The sequence below is a fragment of the Mytilus trossulus genome, chromosome 7, assembly GCF_036588685.1.
Source record: "Mytilus trossulus isolate FHL-02 chromosome 7, PNRI_Mtr1.1.1.hap1, whole genome shotgun sequence".
In the NCBI taxonomy this organism is placed as follows: domain Eukaryota; kingdom Metazoa; phylum Mollusca; class Bivalvia; order Mytilida; family Mytilidae; genus Mytilus; species Mytilus trossulus.
In genome coordinates, this window is record NC_086379.1 from 42,394,181 (window position 1) to 42,410,382 (window position 16,202).

The 16,202-nt window shown below is 33.6% G+C and overlaps 1 protein-coding gene across 1 annotated transcript; it reads left to right on the plus strand.

Annotated features, from left to right (window-relative positions):
* The first annotated feature begins 6 nt into the window (after nt 1-6).
* Nucleotides 7-3,854, plus strand: LOC134726417 (uncharacterized). Its single transcript, XM_063590819.1, has 3 exons — nt 7-491; nt 1,172-1,235; nt 2,613-3,854. The coding sequence occupies exons 2-3, from the start codon at nt 1,212-1,214 to the stop codon at nt 3,852-3,854; spliced, it is 1,266 nt and encodes a 421-aa protein (XP_063446889.1). The 5' UTR covers nt 7-491; nt 1,172-1,211.
* The last annotated feature ends 12,348 nt before the right edge of the window (nt 3,855-16,202 follow it).

The following is a 16,202-nucleotide window of genomic DNA, read 5'->3' on the forward strand; positions in this document are numbered from 1 at the left end:
ACCCCTTGTAAAGTTATTTTGTTGCTAATAAGTCGGAATTATTAGTTAAGTTGTGTGTTATAAGCTGGAATCTTATCATCAAGTTGAAGTCAAGTTGTCGGAATGATGTAGAAAAATTGTTTTACAATGTCGACTTGCTGATATAAATATAATGGCATAGTAATAAGAAGTCGACACGTTGAATTCAACTTGTTAATTGATTAAGTCGACAACTTGTTTATTTGATATTAAATCATCATATTGAAGTCAACTTGTCGGAATGATAAAGAAAAAGTTTTTGATTACGATGTCGACTTGTTAATATAAATGTAAATGACATAAAATAAGAAGTCGACTTGTTTATTAATTAAGTCAACTTGCTTATTTGATGTTAACTTTATTCGTTCTCACGGTCAGATTCCCACGGTCCGTATTTTACTTCCTGTGCTGACACATTAAAGATGGAGATCGACAGCAACAACATCAGCGGGAGCAGTGGAAACGAGTCATAAGTAAGTTTATATTTGTTTTCTTTGGAGACTTAGCGTTATATTTTAATATGAAGCAATACTGAACACAAAATGAAATAGATCATAGGGAGAAAAAACGTTATTGTTTGAATGAAAGGGCATTGAAAAGTTACAGTTTAACGTGACCTGTGATAAGATCTAGAGTAAGACGTCTGCTATTATTAAAGATATATTCTACTTAAAGGGTTTCACCCCTCTCCCCACCATCCCATCACAAGTACACTACCCGCTCTGTACGACTGTCAATGAAAAATGGAAAAAAACTGAATGGTCCCTCTCTTTCGCCTTTCAGAGTCCTTTGTAGATCAATCTCCATGACTCATTTAATTCATAACAGCTAAGCAAAAAAAAATTAGTAATCTAAACAAATAATTTGATTCACAACTAGCAGGGTGGATCTTGTCATTTATAAGGGTTGGGTATGGGGATCCTAGCCCACGATAAAGGGGAGTTCCAACTATATGTCCCCATTCAATTGCATTGATCTTCCAAATAAATGTAAAAGAGGGTTCCAACCCCGGACCCCCTGCTTTCGCCACTAATGCCAGGTAGAAAAGCATGATGCGAAACGAAATATGTGTTCACTTTATTTTGATATTGACCGATTAGAAGATTTTGCTATTCATTAAACATTTCAATTGAAAGAATATCGTCTATTTCAGCTGCTTGGTCACCTGCCCGTCTAATAAATGGTCAAAGACTATGGAAGCAAGCAATATTTTAAAGGTAATGTTGAAAGTAAAACAAAGAAATATGTTGCTGACATCGAACATCAAATCAACACACTTTGGCTTAAAAACAAACAAAATTTGTCAAAACTTTCTTGTATGGTTTTTATAATGTTTTTCTTCATTTAGACTAATCAGCTCCATCTTCGTGGAAAGTATGAAAAAGGTTTAATACTGTATTATGATTTATTTTGTAAAAACTGCACCTTAAACGGCAAAAAATTACAAAAAATAAAGGATTACCAAAATAGGAAAAATGAGCACACATTTACACGGCTCTAGCGAAAAATATAGTGAACCATGATATAAAGTTTTCTTCATATTTTGTCTAGCATGCGCAGTAAAAGCGAGACATGTAGGTACGGTTTTACAGGCGACGGTGAATATATGGCGTTAACATTGCAACCAAGTTTGCTGCTCATGTCTTTATCTCGTGAAGCATAACGAGTAAGGTTCTTATATTTAGGATGCAGATTTCCTACATATTGTTCTTGCCAGTCAGTCATGCGCCATTTATCTTTGACCTATTTTAAATGCTTGAATGACCCTGAAGAAATTTAATAGTCAATTTTGCAACCGAGTTTACTGCTTAAGTCCATATCTCAAGAAATAGAAGTCTAAGGTTGATAATATTTGGCATTAACGTCTCCAACTACAAGGGGATGATAGTCTGAAGTGTAATTTTAGCTTTGACTTAGGTTGATGATATTAGACAAGGAGGTTCCCCACTACCAGGGGATGTCATTTTGATACCTGTAATTTGATCTTGGCCTTGTTTTTATGGTTGATTGACTTTGACAATATGCGACCAAATTTTATAAATTAGTCAATGATTGATAAAGAACTAGATATCATGTTTAAGGAGGCATGATGTTACAACAAATTTAGCAAAAATTGAAACATATTTTTTTCATAACAAATTTTATTCATTAGGTACACTATTCGTTGTTTCTTTAAGATATGGTACAAAAATCAACCGAACAAAATAAATTCGTTTAGGCATCAGATGACTTTTAAAATGTTTATTCGATTGCAATATGCTGGAAGAAGATATGTCCTCTTGTTTGAAAATGAAAACATGTTCAAATGTAAAAATATCATATGCTTATACCTGATACCTATAACGGGTAAATTTAAAAATGAAATATGTTATAAATATCGCCATGAAGATTTATTTTGGATTGTCAAAACTTACTGTGTATTTTTCCATTTCGTATTCCATTAAATGTGAAGGCGCAGCGCATTTCCTAGTAGTTTTATAGTAAGCTGAATAAGCTGATGACGTCACAGTGAACACCCTATTTAGATATCAAGCCAATCGGATTTTTCATTTTATCATTACATCATACGTGTAATTTCTATCTTTATGTTTCAGTTACTCTGTTGTCTCCTTTGTGTTGCTGATCATGACGTTACAGGAATACCTTACCCAGGCGATGATGCTTCTGTGCCTGAACTAGTCCAATACTATCATCAATTATGCTACACGTCCCTTCAAATATGTGGATTTCTTTTGTTTGTTCACGGAACATTCATGAGTTGTTCCATGTTAAAAAGACTTAAGAGAAGATTAAATATCAGACGGCGTAACAACCAGTCGCCATTACCTACAGTTGTAAGGACAATCCTGGCTTTACACCGTAATGGCCTGTCTAATGTTGGATACAGGTATATGTGGAGGACTCTGAACATAGGCTTTGGACTTTGCGTCACACAATCAAGAGCAAGGCTTTGCTTAAGAACAATAGACCAACAGGGTGTACTCAACAGATCGCGTCGAGTTCTTCGAAGGAGAGTGTACTACAATAGAGGACCAAACTATCTGATTCATGTCGATGGTTACGATAAATTAAAACCCTACGGCATAGCTATACATGGGGCAATCGATGGATACTCTCGTAAACTTTTATGGTTGATAGCAAGTCCCTCCAACAATAACCCCAGATATGTCGGTTACTGGTATCTTAATTGGATCAAACAAAGAAAGATGCTTCCAAGGGTTGTTCGATCGGATGCAGGAACAGAAAACGTCATAATGAGGGATTTACAAAGATCGTTGCGACATAATCAAAACGATGAAATGTCGGGACAAAATTCTTTTCTCGTCGGCAGATCTGTTGCAAATCAAAGAATAGAAAGGCTTTGGGGTACACTAAAAACGAGTTTCACCCAGTTTTGGAGAAACCGTTTCCAGGATTTCCAAGACACTGGACTTCTTAATGTATCGTGTCCAGTACATAAAGAATGTGTTCGATTTTGTTTCCTCTCCGTTATCCAACATCAATTGGACATGTTTGCTGAGAACTGGAACTCACATAGAATAAGAAGACAACGTGGTGAAGTTGTAACACCAAGTGGTATTCCAAATATGTTATACTATCAGCCAGAGATCTTTGGTGGAAGAGACTGTTCATTTCCTTTACCATTTAACTTACAAACAATTGACAATCTAATAGAGGAATATACAGAGAACTTTCCAGAGCATGGCTGTAGCAATGAATTTATTAACATTGTCGAGTTGCTTACTGGAAACAGACGAGATCAGTTTCCCATCATCACATCATACGATGACGCAGAGCTATTGTTTCGGACATTGATTGCTGCCTTACCGAATTGAACATTTGCTATACATTTTTTATACAATAATGATTTTTCAAACATATTTTTAGAAATTAATTAAATATATAATATAAGTAGGTTTGATATTTGGTTTTACCATACAAGAATTAAATCAAACAAAATTACTATGAGTTACTATATACTGTTTCTTGGTCCAGATTTTTTGTTGTTGATTATGGTAAATATAAAAGAAAATACTCTCTACGCCTAGTGCAGCATGATACGATCACATTTATCAAGGGAACAAACAGTAGGGCAAGTGTTGACACAAAGCTCATGCCTGATTTGTAACGCCTGGTCTCGGCACAAAAAAGTTTGCCAATGAGATATGATATTCCTATGTTGATCGCATTCGTTTGAATGGTTTTGTTTCTACTTTCTTGTACTCAAGGATCTAGTTTAATGACAAACTTTTTGTGCCAATACTTTAGGATATGAAACAAAAGACTTTTAAGAGGCTGTATCGCTCACATCAACCGTGGCTACATAAGCCAGCCCAATTTAGACCCCGATATTATAGGTATGTTCCCCGTTATTGCCCATCAAGGATGGATATAGCACTGCTTGAAAAGTGTTCATACAAAAACAAATGTTATCAAGTTTGGTCTCAGTAGTTTTGTTTAAGATCTTTGATCCCCCTGGCCCTCAGCTCAGGGTCCAATGTTAAACTATGTTGTTAGTAATTCCTGCAATCTTGGGTTATAGTCTTGAACCTACCAGAAATAGTTTGCCTGTGCATTTTAAAAGATCATTGTGACCAAGTTTCATTGTAATTTGCACGGTACTTTTAGAAAATATCTTTCAATAAATTTCGCCATATGGTATAATCTCAACTACGTTCGTCACTGGCAATCAAGTTGGATTGTACCCTGTCCTGCCGAACACAATTTTGCTAGAAGGTCATCCAATGATACGTTTTGCTTCAATTTGCTTAGTAGTTTCTAAGTAGAAGATCTTTCTATGCATTTCCAAATAAGATGCACTTACACTACGTTTTCCGCGGGCGGCCATCTACGATTGGAGACATACCTGACAGATATATTTATTGTAAGAATTTACTAGTAGTTTGTTTGCAATTAGTTCTATAAATTCTGTGTAAAAATGTGCTCCGTAGAGCGTAGCAAGTAACGACCGTATAAAGGGTACATTCGGGTAAGTGTTGACACAAAGTAAATGTAGACATATTAAATTGCTAGACTCCATCCAATTCAATCGCCCCGAAAGGGCCAATCACATCTCTAGACCCGATTTGGGCCTCTTGTTGGAAACGATAAACAAAAAACTTAAAAAATTAAGTAAAACACAATGTATGAAATCTACAAAATAAAAATATAAATCTATAAAGTATACACATGTCGAACAACATTTTTCGTTTCATCAAGTTGAAGCATTTTCAGTCTAGATCCTTTTTGGTACTCTTCTCAGTTTTCAAAACCGCCAACAAATTACATAATCCATTAAAATACCTTCATATGATTTCTGTTCCAAACATCTTCATCAAAATCGGACAAAAAAAAATTGATTTCCAATTTGTTCTTGGTTCACCCCTTTTGGCCTTGTGTTTCTCAAAAACGGTAATTTCAACATCAAATATTTAAAACTATCTCCTACAGGGTCCAATGTGAAATCGTTGTTCCCCTCGGAGGCCTTGGATCAAACCAAAACCGGCCGGAAACAATTTGCAAAGGGAACTAGGTTTTGTTCCAATTGGTTGTTTTGAGCAACTGTTTAACTATGTTCCCGCTATGCCAGATCGTTTAAAAAGAATCAATACAAGAACCAATGTAAACAAGTTTGGTTCCTATAATTGTTAATGTTTGTGTCATTTTGGTCTTTTGTGGATAGTTGTCTCATTGGCAATCATACCACATCTTCTTTTTTATAAGTAAGTTCAGAGAAGATATTTGAATGCATTTCATACAAGTGTGGCAGTTAGGATTATTATTTCATCATTATTTCCCTTGTTTAAAACTATAAATTTCATATTTCTTTATTTGATAATTTAGATGAAGCTTATTCGCTATATATTTGTTAAATAGCATAGCTTTTGCTATTTGAATTCATTGGTAAAGGATATCTATTTATATTGTAAAGTTTAATATTTGCACCGTCGCAAAACCTTTGAGAAACTTATATATTTTAAAGAACTCGTTAACCATTGGGGATGTACGGCGACAGGGCGGGCGGCAATCAAATGTTGTCCGTGCATTAACTCATGAACCGTTCAACCAAAGCTTTTAAAAAAAATACTGATAACTAAATGGGGGTCAAGTTCAATAATGGCGAATTTGACTTTTACCGTTCATGAGTTATGGTTCTTAAATGATGGAAAAATGGAGTTTCCAGTCGTGTCCGTGCATTTACTCATGAACAGTTCAACCAAAGCTTTTAAAATTTTAATATGTTGTTACTGACAACTAAATGAAGGTCAAGTTTAATAATGGCGATTTTGACTTTTACTGTTCAGGAGTTATGGTTCTTGAAAGATACAATATTGAAGTTTCCAGTCGTGTCCATGCATTTACACATGAACTGTTCTACCAAATCTTCCCAAATTTTAATATGTTATTATTGATGACAAAATGAAGGTCAAGTTCAATAATGACGATTTTGACTTTTTCCGTTTAGGAGTTATGGTTCTTGAAAGAATGTGAAATGGCATTTCCATTCAAGTGGTTGCATTTACTCATGAACCATTCCATCTAAGCTTTTCAAATTTAAATATGTTGATACTGATGACAAAGTGAAGGTCAAATTTGATACTGACAATTTTCACTTTCACCGTCCATCAGTTATGGTTCTTCTGATATTGGCAGGACAAAAATAAATGATAATAAATCCGGTTTGCTGTCGTTGTGACAGCCAGCCTCTTGTTTTAGATTATTATCTTGAATTCTCTAAGGATTGATATTCAGTCCAACCAAGGAAAGCCAAGCTCTCAAAACAGAATTTAGGTTAGTGCATTTGCTACATGCCTCCATAGTACATTAGTGCATTTGCTACATGCCTCCATAGTACATTAGTGCATTTGCTACATGCTTTCTAAGTACGAGTTTGAAGATATTGAATGCTCCATTTCTGATTACCTTTGGCATGTGATAATAAAAGTTGTACTTTGTTAATTAAATTATATATTGTTTTCAGTTTTTGGTTTTCATTCACTTAGATATATTTTAGCGCATCACATTTGGCATCAGTCATTTCTATTACATCAGTTTACAAACTAGAACTAGTATCTCAATTGTTTGTAAAACAATTGAAAGGTCTTTCCTGTTAAAGTGATGTTTTCGTAATGTACTTTGTACGACCTTTCGTTTGATATACGACAAGCATACCTTCTAAAACTTTTCGCTTATAACACTTAATGGTCTCATCCGCCTAATTTTTTTTAGATCGGAAGTATGATATATGTAACATAGAGTATATGAGCTTTCATTTGATATGCGACAACTCCATGTTCTAGAAAGTTTGATTTTTGCACTTAATAACCCTATTCAACTTATTTTTGGAGGTTGGGAATTTGATATTTCATATGTTCATATCATGACCTTTCATTTGATATACAACAACCCTATCTTTAAAGAAAATGTATTGTTTGCACTCAATAACCCCATTGGCCAAGTAATTTCAGAGGAAAAGATTCTTCAATGTTAAGGTCCTGTTATGTTTTGATATGTTACATGTATGTTGTCAACAATTTTTGTTTAGAAACGAACTTACTGGACTAACATTTTAAAGCAAGTGATCCAAGGACCATTGTGACTAAGTTTCAGAAAAGATCTTTGAAGTATTTTTCCTTATTAAAGGTCCATTGTTAAACTAAGTTCCATGATATATGATATGTACTCAAACTTAAAGTTGGCAGTTTCTAAGATGGAAATTTAACGCATTTGTTTTTGGAAAACAAGAAAATATATGATTCAAAAGTAATATTTGACGTTTCAGAGGACAAATCATTATTATTGTGATACTGCATGCAAAATTTGTTGGGCAAGTTCCAAAGTTTTGTAAAAAAAATTAAAAAAATTAAAATAAATTAAAACATCATTTAAAGGGAAACCGGTACTACAATATATTACATTTCCCCAACATTAGGTTGGCCTTTTGTGTACCCAAGGCAGATGAAGGAAGTCAACTTAGAAACGCTGTGATTGGATGCAAGAGTACAATATATTTTTTTTACTGATCTATGAATATTAAACTGCAGTGTGTATATTTACAACTAAAATTTAAAAACCCATTGAAGATTTTCTAGAGAATATTCGAAAAGACTTCCAAAATTTCATAAATTTGGTGTAAAATGAGGGCGAGCATGGATAACACTCAGCAATGATGATCTAGTCTTAAAAAATGTTTCATCCTACTTTCCAGATATGCCAGACCTAAATCAGAAACTCGCTGCAAATGTTTGCACCTGTCCTAAGACAGGAATCTGATTTACAGTAGTTGTCGTTTGTTTATGTAATATATACGTGTTTCTCGTTTTGTTTATATAGATTAGACCGTTGGTTTTCCCGTTTGAATGGTTTTACACTAGTAATTTTGGGGCCCTTTATAGCTTGTGATTCGGTGAGCCAAGGCTCCGTGTTGAAGGCCGTACTTTAACCTATAATGGTTTACTTTTTAAATTGTTATTTGGATGGAGAGTTGTCTCATTGGCACACACACCACATCTTCCTATATCTATTGATGTCTTGGTACCTTAGACCATACTGTCTATTGATTACAGCTTATTTTTGGTGCAGCTTTATATAAAAAGTATGTATAGGCTGAACATTGGTCTCAAAATGGAAGCAAAACAAAACAGTACTATACATATGATATTAAATTTTATTGCAATCAAATTATTCCTGAGTAAAACAAAAAGTAAATATCACAGTACTGCCTGTACAAATCTTGTATTATAACTAAGTTACAGTGTTCAATGGGCATACAAAAACCCACACCTGTATCAAAACAAAGATACGTAAAATGCCTTTCTGAGGCTAGTGTACCAAAATCCACATCTGTATCAAAAACAACGATACTGAAAGGCCTTTCTGAGGCTAGCATAATCAAATTTGTATCTAAATAACATGTATAAACTTCAAAACCTTTCTTTTGGCTGTTTGCAATGAACAAGGCAACGGCCTGCCTATCGGTACATTCCCCTAAAACAGAATTCAATAAAAAATAAAGTCAAAACAAGTGAGAACACTAAATGATTGACAGAAATGGTACAAATACAGAAAATGCATACTTCATGTACTTGATGGTCATGAAGTAGGTAAAATCAATTTAGCAAAAATCAATAGGTTTCCAATTCTCCACAAGGAAAGTACATATTTCATGATGTTTAAAGGAATGGAGAAAAAATACAGTTTATAAAGCGTTTATAAGAATTAAATCAGAATTATTAAGAAAATGTAAAATGATCTTGACCTAAACCAGAAGACAGATAAGGCATAAAGGCCTACATAAATTAATGAGTGTATGTACCATCTAAATTAAAAATCAAAACATTTCAGCAATCAGTCGTATAAAAGAACAATTCATCGAAAACTTTTCTTTAATGTGTAAGAGTTTATACATATGGAGAAAAAATAAACACACAATATACAATGCTAAAAATTAATCATGCAATTAAATTCTCCTGACAGGTAAAAATTAAACTAGATGTTTCAATGACATGAATGGCCCCTTCTTTAAAAGTTGTAAACTATGCAATTTCACACAAACATGATGGTAGTCTCACATATCCATTTTTTTTGTCTATGGTTACATCATGTTATTGTTTGTAGTATTGTAGATTTGTTTGTCTGTCAGTTGTATATAAATAGACAATCTTAAAAAAGCAAGGAAATTTCATGTATTTAGAGATATACAACAAAATATTTATATTCAATTGATATAAACAGTACAGCGAGTGGTCCATTTATTTTTTAAGATTGGCAATTTCTACATATATGTATCAAAACAAGCACTTTCAACTGAAAAAAACCCATTGTAACACTTCTATCAAACAAAGTTGAAGCCTGTTGTGGAACTAAATAGTTAAAGGTACACTGGCAATATCTTTTTTAATTCAGATTTACTTTAGATAAAAACTTACACTAATACACAGTGTAGATGCAATTTTTTCAATGAAGGTTTCTGACTGACAAAAAAATCCTTTCTATCTACTAACATGACCTTTACATTTGGAAATGTGAAAGGGGTAGAAATCGCAGAAATTTCAGACGTGTTGTCAAATCCAAAACCCCATATTTATCTTCTGTCCAAAGAAAAGGTAAGTAGATTTAAATTTACTTGTATTTGCCAAATACAAAACATTTGGTAAGGGAGAGACCAACTTAAATATTTATGAATTGTAACAAAAGGGCAGGCCCTGGTATCATTTTCAATATATCTTTTTTGTGACAATGTAAATTATACAATAATAATTTTGATACGCCCGTCAAAAATTTTGATGGAAAGTATTATGGTATACAAATGTTTGCCCTGGCATCCGTCTGTCTGTCAGGCGTAAACATGTCACACCGTAACTTGAAAATTTCCAAATTTCATGAAACTTAATATAGTTGCTTTTTATGATGGTGAAACTATCTATATACTTTTTGGTGAAAATAAGATCACAACTTTTTGAGTTACAGGACATTGTAACTAAAACGGGAGTGTATTTTTATACAAATGCAAACATTTCAATTTTTTGGTCGTATATTGGTATCACGTTGGCGTCGTCGTCATCGTCCTAATACTTTTAGTTTTCGTACTCTAACTTTAGTAAAAGGGAATAGATATCTATGAAATTTTAACACAAAGTTTATGACCACAAAAGGAAGGTTGGGATTGATTTTGGGAGTTTTGGTCCCTGGACCCAACAGTTGAGGAATTAGGGGCCAAAAAGGGCCTAAATAAGCATTTTCTTGGTTTTCGCACTATAACTTCAGTTTCAGTAAATAGAAATCTATGAAATTTTGACACAAGGTTTTATGACTACAAAAGACAGGTTGGGATTGATTTTGGGAGTTAAGGTCTGAACAGTTTAGGAATAAGAGGCCCAAAGGGTCCAACATTAAACTTTGCTTGATTTCATAAAATTGAATAATTGGGGTTCTTTGATATGCCGAATCTAACTGTGTATGTAGATACTTAATTTTTGGTCCCATTTTGAAATTGGTCTACATTAAGGTTCAAAGGGTCCAAAATTAAACTTAGTTTGATTTAAACAAAAGTTGAATCCTTGGGTTTCTTTGATATGCCTAATCCAAAACTGTACTTTAGATTTTTTATTATTGGCCCAGTTTTCAAGTTGGTCCAAATCAGGGTCTAAAATTAAACTTTGTTTGATTTCATCAAAAATTGAATAATTCGGGTTCTTTGATATGCCAAATCTAAATGTGTATGAAGATTCTTAATTTTTGGTCCCGTTCAAATTGGTCTACATTAAAGTCCAAAGGGTCCAAAATTAAACTAAGTTTGATTTTAACAAAAATTGACTTCATCAAAAACTACCTTGACCAAAAACTTGAACCTGAACTTCACACTATCATTTTCTATGTTCAGTTGACCATAAAATTGGGGTCAAAACTATAATTTGGCATTAAAATTAGAAAGATCATATCATGGGGAACATGTGTACTAAGTTTCAAGTTGATTGGACTTCAACTTCTTTAAAAACTACCTTGACCAAAAACTTTAACCTGAAGCGAACGGACGCACAGAAGGACAGACCAGAAAACATAATGCCCCTCTACTTTCGTAGGTGGGGCATAAAAATACATTTTTAAGTAACCTGTATGTTCTATTTTTATCCATCTCTGCCATGTGAGTTGGCAGGAAGGGTTATCAGACACTTGTTTTAAACTAGATACCCTCATGATCTGATGGTTGTGGCAAAGTTTTGTTAAATTTGGCACATTAGTTTTAGAGAAGATTTCTGTAAATTGCAAGTTAAGGATGATGACAGAGCCAATCGATGAGAAAAATTTATACAAACAAATGTCTGAGGGGCTCTAAATCATGTTAAAAACATCTCCATTTAGGTCACACTGGTGCAAATGGCCCTTTTTAGGATTATGAAAATGAAATCAGATAAGGAGTAATCATGAATTTAACCGAGATACATCAGCTGTCAAAAATAAATAAATAAAATGGAATGGCGAACCACCGACTCTATTTTTTAAAGTGAGGTAGCAGGAAACACATTTTTTTGGACATGCAACGATACAAAACATACAATATCAATTTTAATGAAAACGTGTATGACATCCTTTCATACAGTACAATCATTATTATTGTTACTCTTCACTGCTTACTAATGATGCCACCAAGTGAGCTTAAGACGATATCAATTCCTCATGAAAACATGTATGGCATCCTACCATACACAATCCTACAACAGTAAACTATCATCATTTTTACATGTCACTGCTTACTAGTGATCCCACATTTGTAATGTCAGTTCTGCATATTGGGCAGGGCTGTCCTGTAGTCTTGACTCTTGTGGCACAAGGAAAACAAAACTTATGAGCACAAGGAACTAAAAATGCATTCATGTCCATATCATAGCATACGCAACATTTATTCCTTGAATTTAAGCATACCTGAAAGTGGAAAAAATAGTGTCAATATACAATTTTTTTTTTTTAAGTATCTTCTTTTGTTTTAATGTCATGTTATTCAACACACAGAAATTTGGATGAGTTTGTTTACATTTTCTGATTGTTGATTTTTTTGGTGTAATAGTTGGATGTGAAAACCAACCTGGGCATGTTTCACTGGAAACTTTTTTGTGCTTTATTGTGAATTATGTGTTTGCATTAAGAAGTTGGGTGCTCATTGATATTGGCTTTGGTGCCGTTTCTATAGGACATCAAATTAGTACACATGTAAAGCAAAATATTGTCCTATGAAACAATAACGTTTTTTCTCCCTATGATCTTTTTCATTTTGTGTTCAGTATTGCTTCATATTAAAATATAACGCTAAGTCTCCAAAGAAAACAAATATAAACTTACTTATGACTCGTTTCCACTGCTCCCGCTGATGTTGTTGCTGTCGATCTCCATCTTTAATGTGTCAGCACAGGAAGTAAAATACGGACCGTGGGAATCTGACCGTGAGAACGAATAAAGTTAACATCAAATAAGCAAGTTGACTTAATTAATAAACAAGTCGACTTCTTATTTTATGTCATTTACATTTATATTAACAAGTCGACATCGTAATCAAAAACTTTTTCTTTATCATTCCGACAAGTTGACTTCAATATGATGATTTAATATCAAATAAACAAGTTGTCGACTTAATCAATTAACAAGTTGAATTCAACGTGTCGACTTCTTATTACTATGCCATTATATTTATATCAGCAAGTCGACATTGTAAAACAATTTTTCTACATCATTCCGACAACTTGACTTCAACTTGATGATAAGATTCCAGCTTATAACACACAACTTAACTAATAATTCCGACTTATTAGCAACAAAATAACTTTACAAGGGGTGTACCATATGCGCTTCCATAAGTTTGAAATCAGAGACAAAACAAATGTATATAAAAAACAAGCAACATTTACATATCTAACTCTTACATGCACATGATGCATAAGAATCATCTATGTAGACATCGGTGTTTTCCGTGTTTCAGATTTAACAAGCCGTTAAAATTATTAACACTTGAACAGATAATTTAAACAAAGAAATAAGTGAATTTTCCCCTTTTTTCAAACATATATAAAAGCAGAATATTGAAAAAAAAATCACTTCATTTTGTTTTAATTTTGTCTTTCCACGTTATATCTGACTTAATGTTCTACAAATCTTAACATAATATTGTTATAAGCATCAACAAAATCACGAAATTAACTAGTTCCTCCACAAGTGGTATCATACACTTTGATGAGTCATACAATAGCAGTAGGTTACATTTGCATGCATTTGGGGGTAGGACGCGACAGGACTGTAGTAACCACAATTTGGAATATATCCGTCGTCATCTGTGAAATAGATATTCAAAAAGTCATGATTTCATCAGGTACTCTTAAATGTTAATACATAGAAATAACAGATGGGAAGCTCAAATCATCTCTCTTGTCAAAATGTTTTGTTTTCAACCAATCCTAATTGCCAATTTCTAGATGTAAGTCAAAGATATGAGGCAGACTTAAATATATGTTATCTCAAGTTCGATGGGAAAGTTGCGTTCAACAAGTCGCCTACTTTTGAATTATTTAGTCAAAGAGCACCATCTATAGAGCGGAGAGAACATAAAAAGAATGTGACAACTTTTTTCTTTCTTTATAAAAAGTTCCCCTATATTAAAATAAGGTCAGCCGCATTTGAATAAAGGTAAAAGTGGAGAAGTAAATGAAAACAGTTGGTCTCGTGCAAAAACATATCCTCCAACATCACAAATATTGTGTCAATCAAGAAATCAAGCATCTTATGTTTGTCTCAATTTTTTCCAAATAAGCTAGATCATAAATGATGTATTAGTATTCACATGAAATTCGACCTCCTCGAGTCCGTATTCATGCATCCTTTATTTTTACCCCGGAGCTAGAAACAGATCCCGCACGAATTATGCGTGTTCTGTTATTAAAAGGAAAATGTCAACATTGAAAGTGAAACAAGGCTTAACCATTTCGTTGCAGGATTTAATCCACAGTACCTCATTCTTGTAAAGGTAAAAAAGATGATTAGATATAGGAAGATGTGGTAGGAGTGCCAATGAGACAACTCTCCGTTCAAGCCACATTTAATTAAAGTAAACCATTATAGGTCAATGTATGGGCTTCAGCACAGAGCCTTGTCTCACCCCGAAAAGCAAGCTATGAAGGCCCAAAAATAATACTAGTGTAAACCCATTTAAACGGGATTAACATATATTGTTAACCTGTTATATGAAGACCTAGAAAATCCCACTGCACGAGTTTGCTATCTAATTATCTTTATATCCTGTTATATGACCATCAGCAGTATTTTGAAGGTACCTCGCTAGTTAGATGGTGATTTGAATAAAATATACAAGAACATTATTATACATTTTATCGAGGCAATGCATAGTAAAATGTGTTACTGAGACCTGTTTTAAAGTTTGATTAATGTTGTAGTATGTCATGAATCAAATTAGAGTAAAATCGATGAAAATGAATTTGACAGCCAATGCCCCTTTAATAATTTCAGTTTCAGATTTGTTTTTGCTTGAAACAGCTTTTTAAACAAAGTACAATTTATTCCTCCACAAGACTACAATAATTGATAATTGGATTGATAGGCATTTCCTGCTTCACCCACCATGTTGCCTATGACAAATACAAATATGTAATTCCCAACCCTGTTAAAAGAGGACAGGGTTGTGAAAACATCAGATATGAAATGAAAATGCTGGAAATTTTTCTGAACATTGCAGTGTGTTGGTCATCAAATTAAACCAAAGTGAATTTTATCCAAATGCTGTAAAAGAACCAGTCCAAGACTTCAATTCTTCAAAACGTATTACACCTTACTCAAGACAGAGGGTTGGGAAAAGTGGGTTTTTTTAACGAAAAAAATGTTGGCAGTGGGACTTGAGTCTTTGAATTAACCCATAAATGTAGCTCTAGAGTGAGAATTCGAATGATATTGACATTTTTGTATATCTTCTCCAGCTGACAATTTTTGCAGTGCCGAGTCTACCTATCTGTAATAATTCCCAAGATATGATTATAAAAGTAGAAAAACAGTCTTTTGCTGTTAATTTTTTCTACCATAGATATAGGAATATGTGGTGCCAGTGCCAATGAGACCTTTTATAGTATTCAAGATGGTCTATGCTCGTCAACTTTGTACTCTTTGAGTAAGGTGTAATGTGTTTTAAAGAATTGAAGTCTTGGACTGGTTCTAATACAGCATTTGGGTAAAATTGGTTTGATGGTCTATGCTCTACAACTTTGTACTTGTTTGGCTTTTTAACTGTTATGATCTGAGTGTCACTCGTGCGTCCTATGTAGACAAAACATGAGTCTGGCATATTAAATTATAATCCTCATACCTTTGATAACTAATTACACCCCTGGGTCCATGCCACTGATTGTGGACGTTTCATACCCGAGGGAATCAACAGCCTAGTAGTTAGCACTTTGGTGTTGACATGAATATCAATTATATGGTCATTTTTTCTATAAATTTCCAGTTTACAAAACTTTTAATTTTTCTTTACCATATTTAGCACAACTGTTTGGTCTGAGCATCACTAATGAGTCTTATGTAGACGAAATGTGCGTCCGGCGTTGTATCTTTTGTTTGTTGATACTTTTTACTTTAATCAGTTGCCATTTAAGGTATTTATTTAGAGTTCAAGTGCGATAACTGCTAAAAAG

What these genes read in the sequence shown, in the direction of transcription:
- LOC134726417 (XM_063590819.1), top strand. Translation starts at nt 1,212, where the DNA reads ATGGAAGCAAGCAATATTTTAAAG. An exon ending in AAGCAAGCAATATTTTAAAG is followed by an intron (nt 1,236 to 2,612) that starts GTAATGTTGAAA and finishes TTTATGTTTCAG; the next exon opens with TTACTCTGTTGTCTCCTTTG.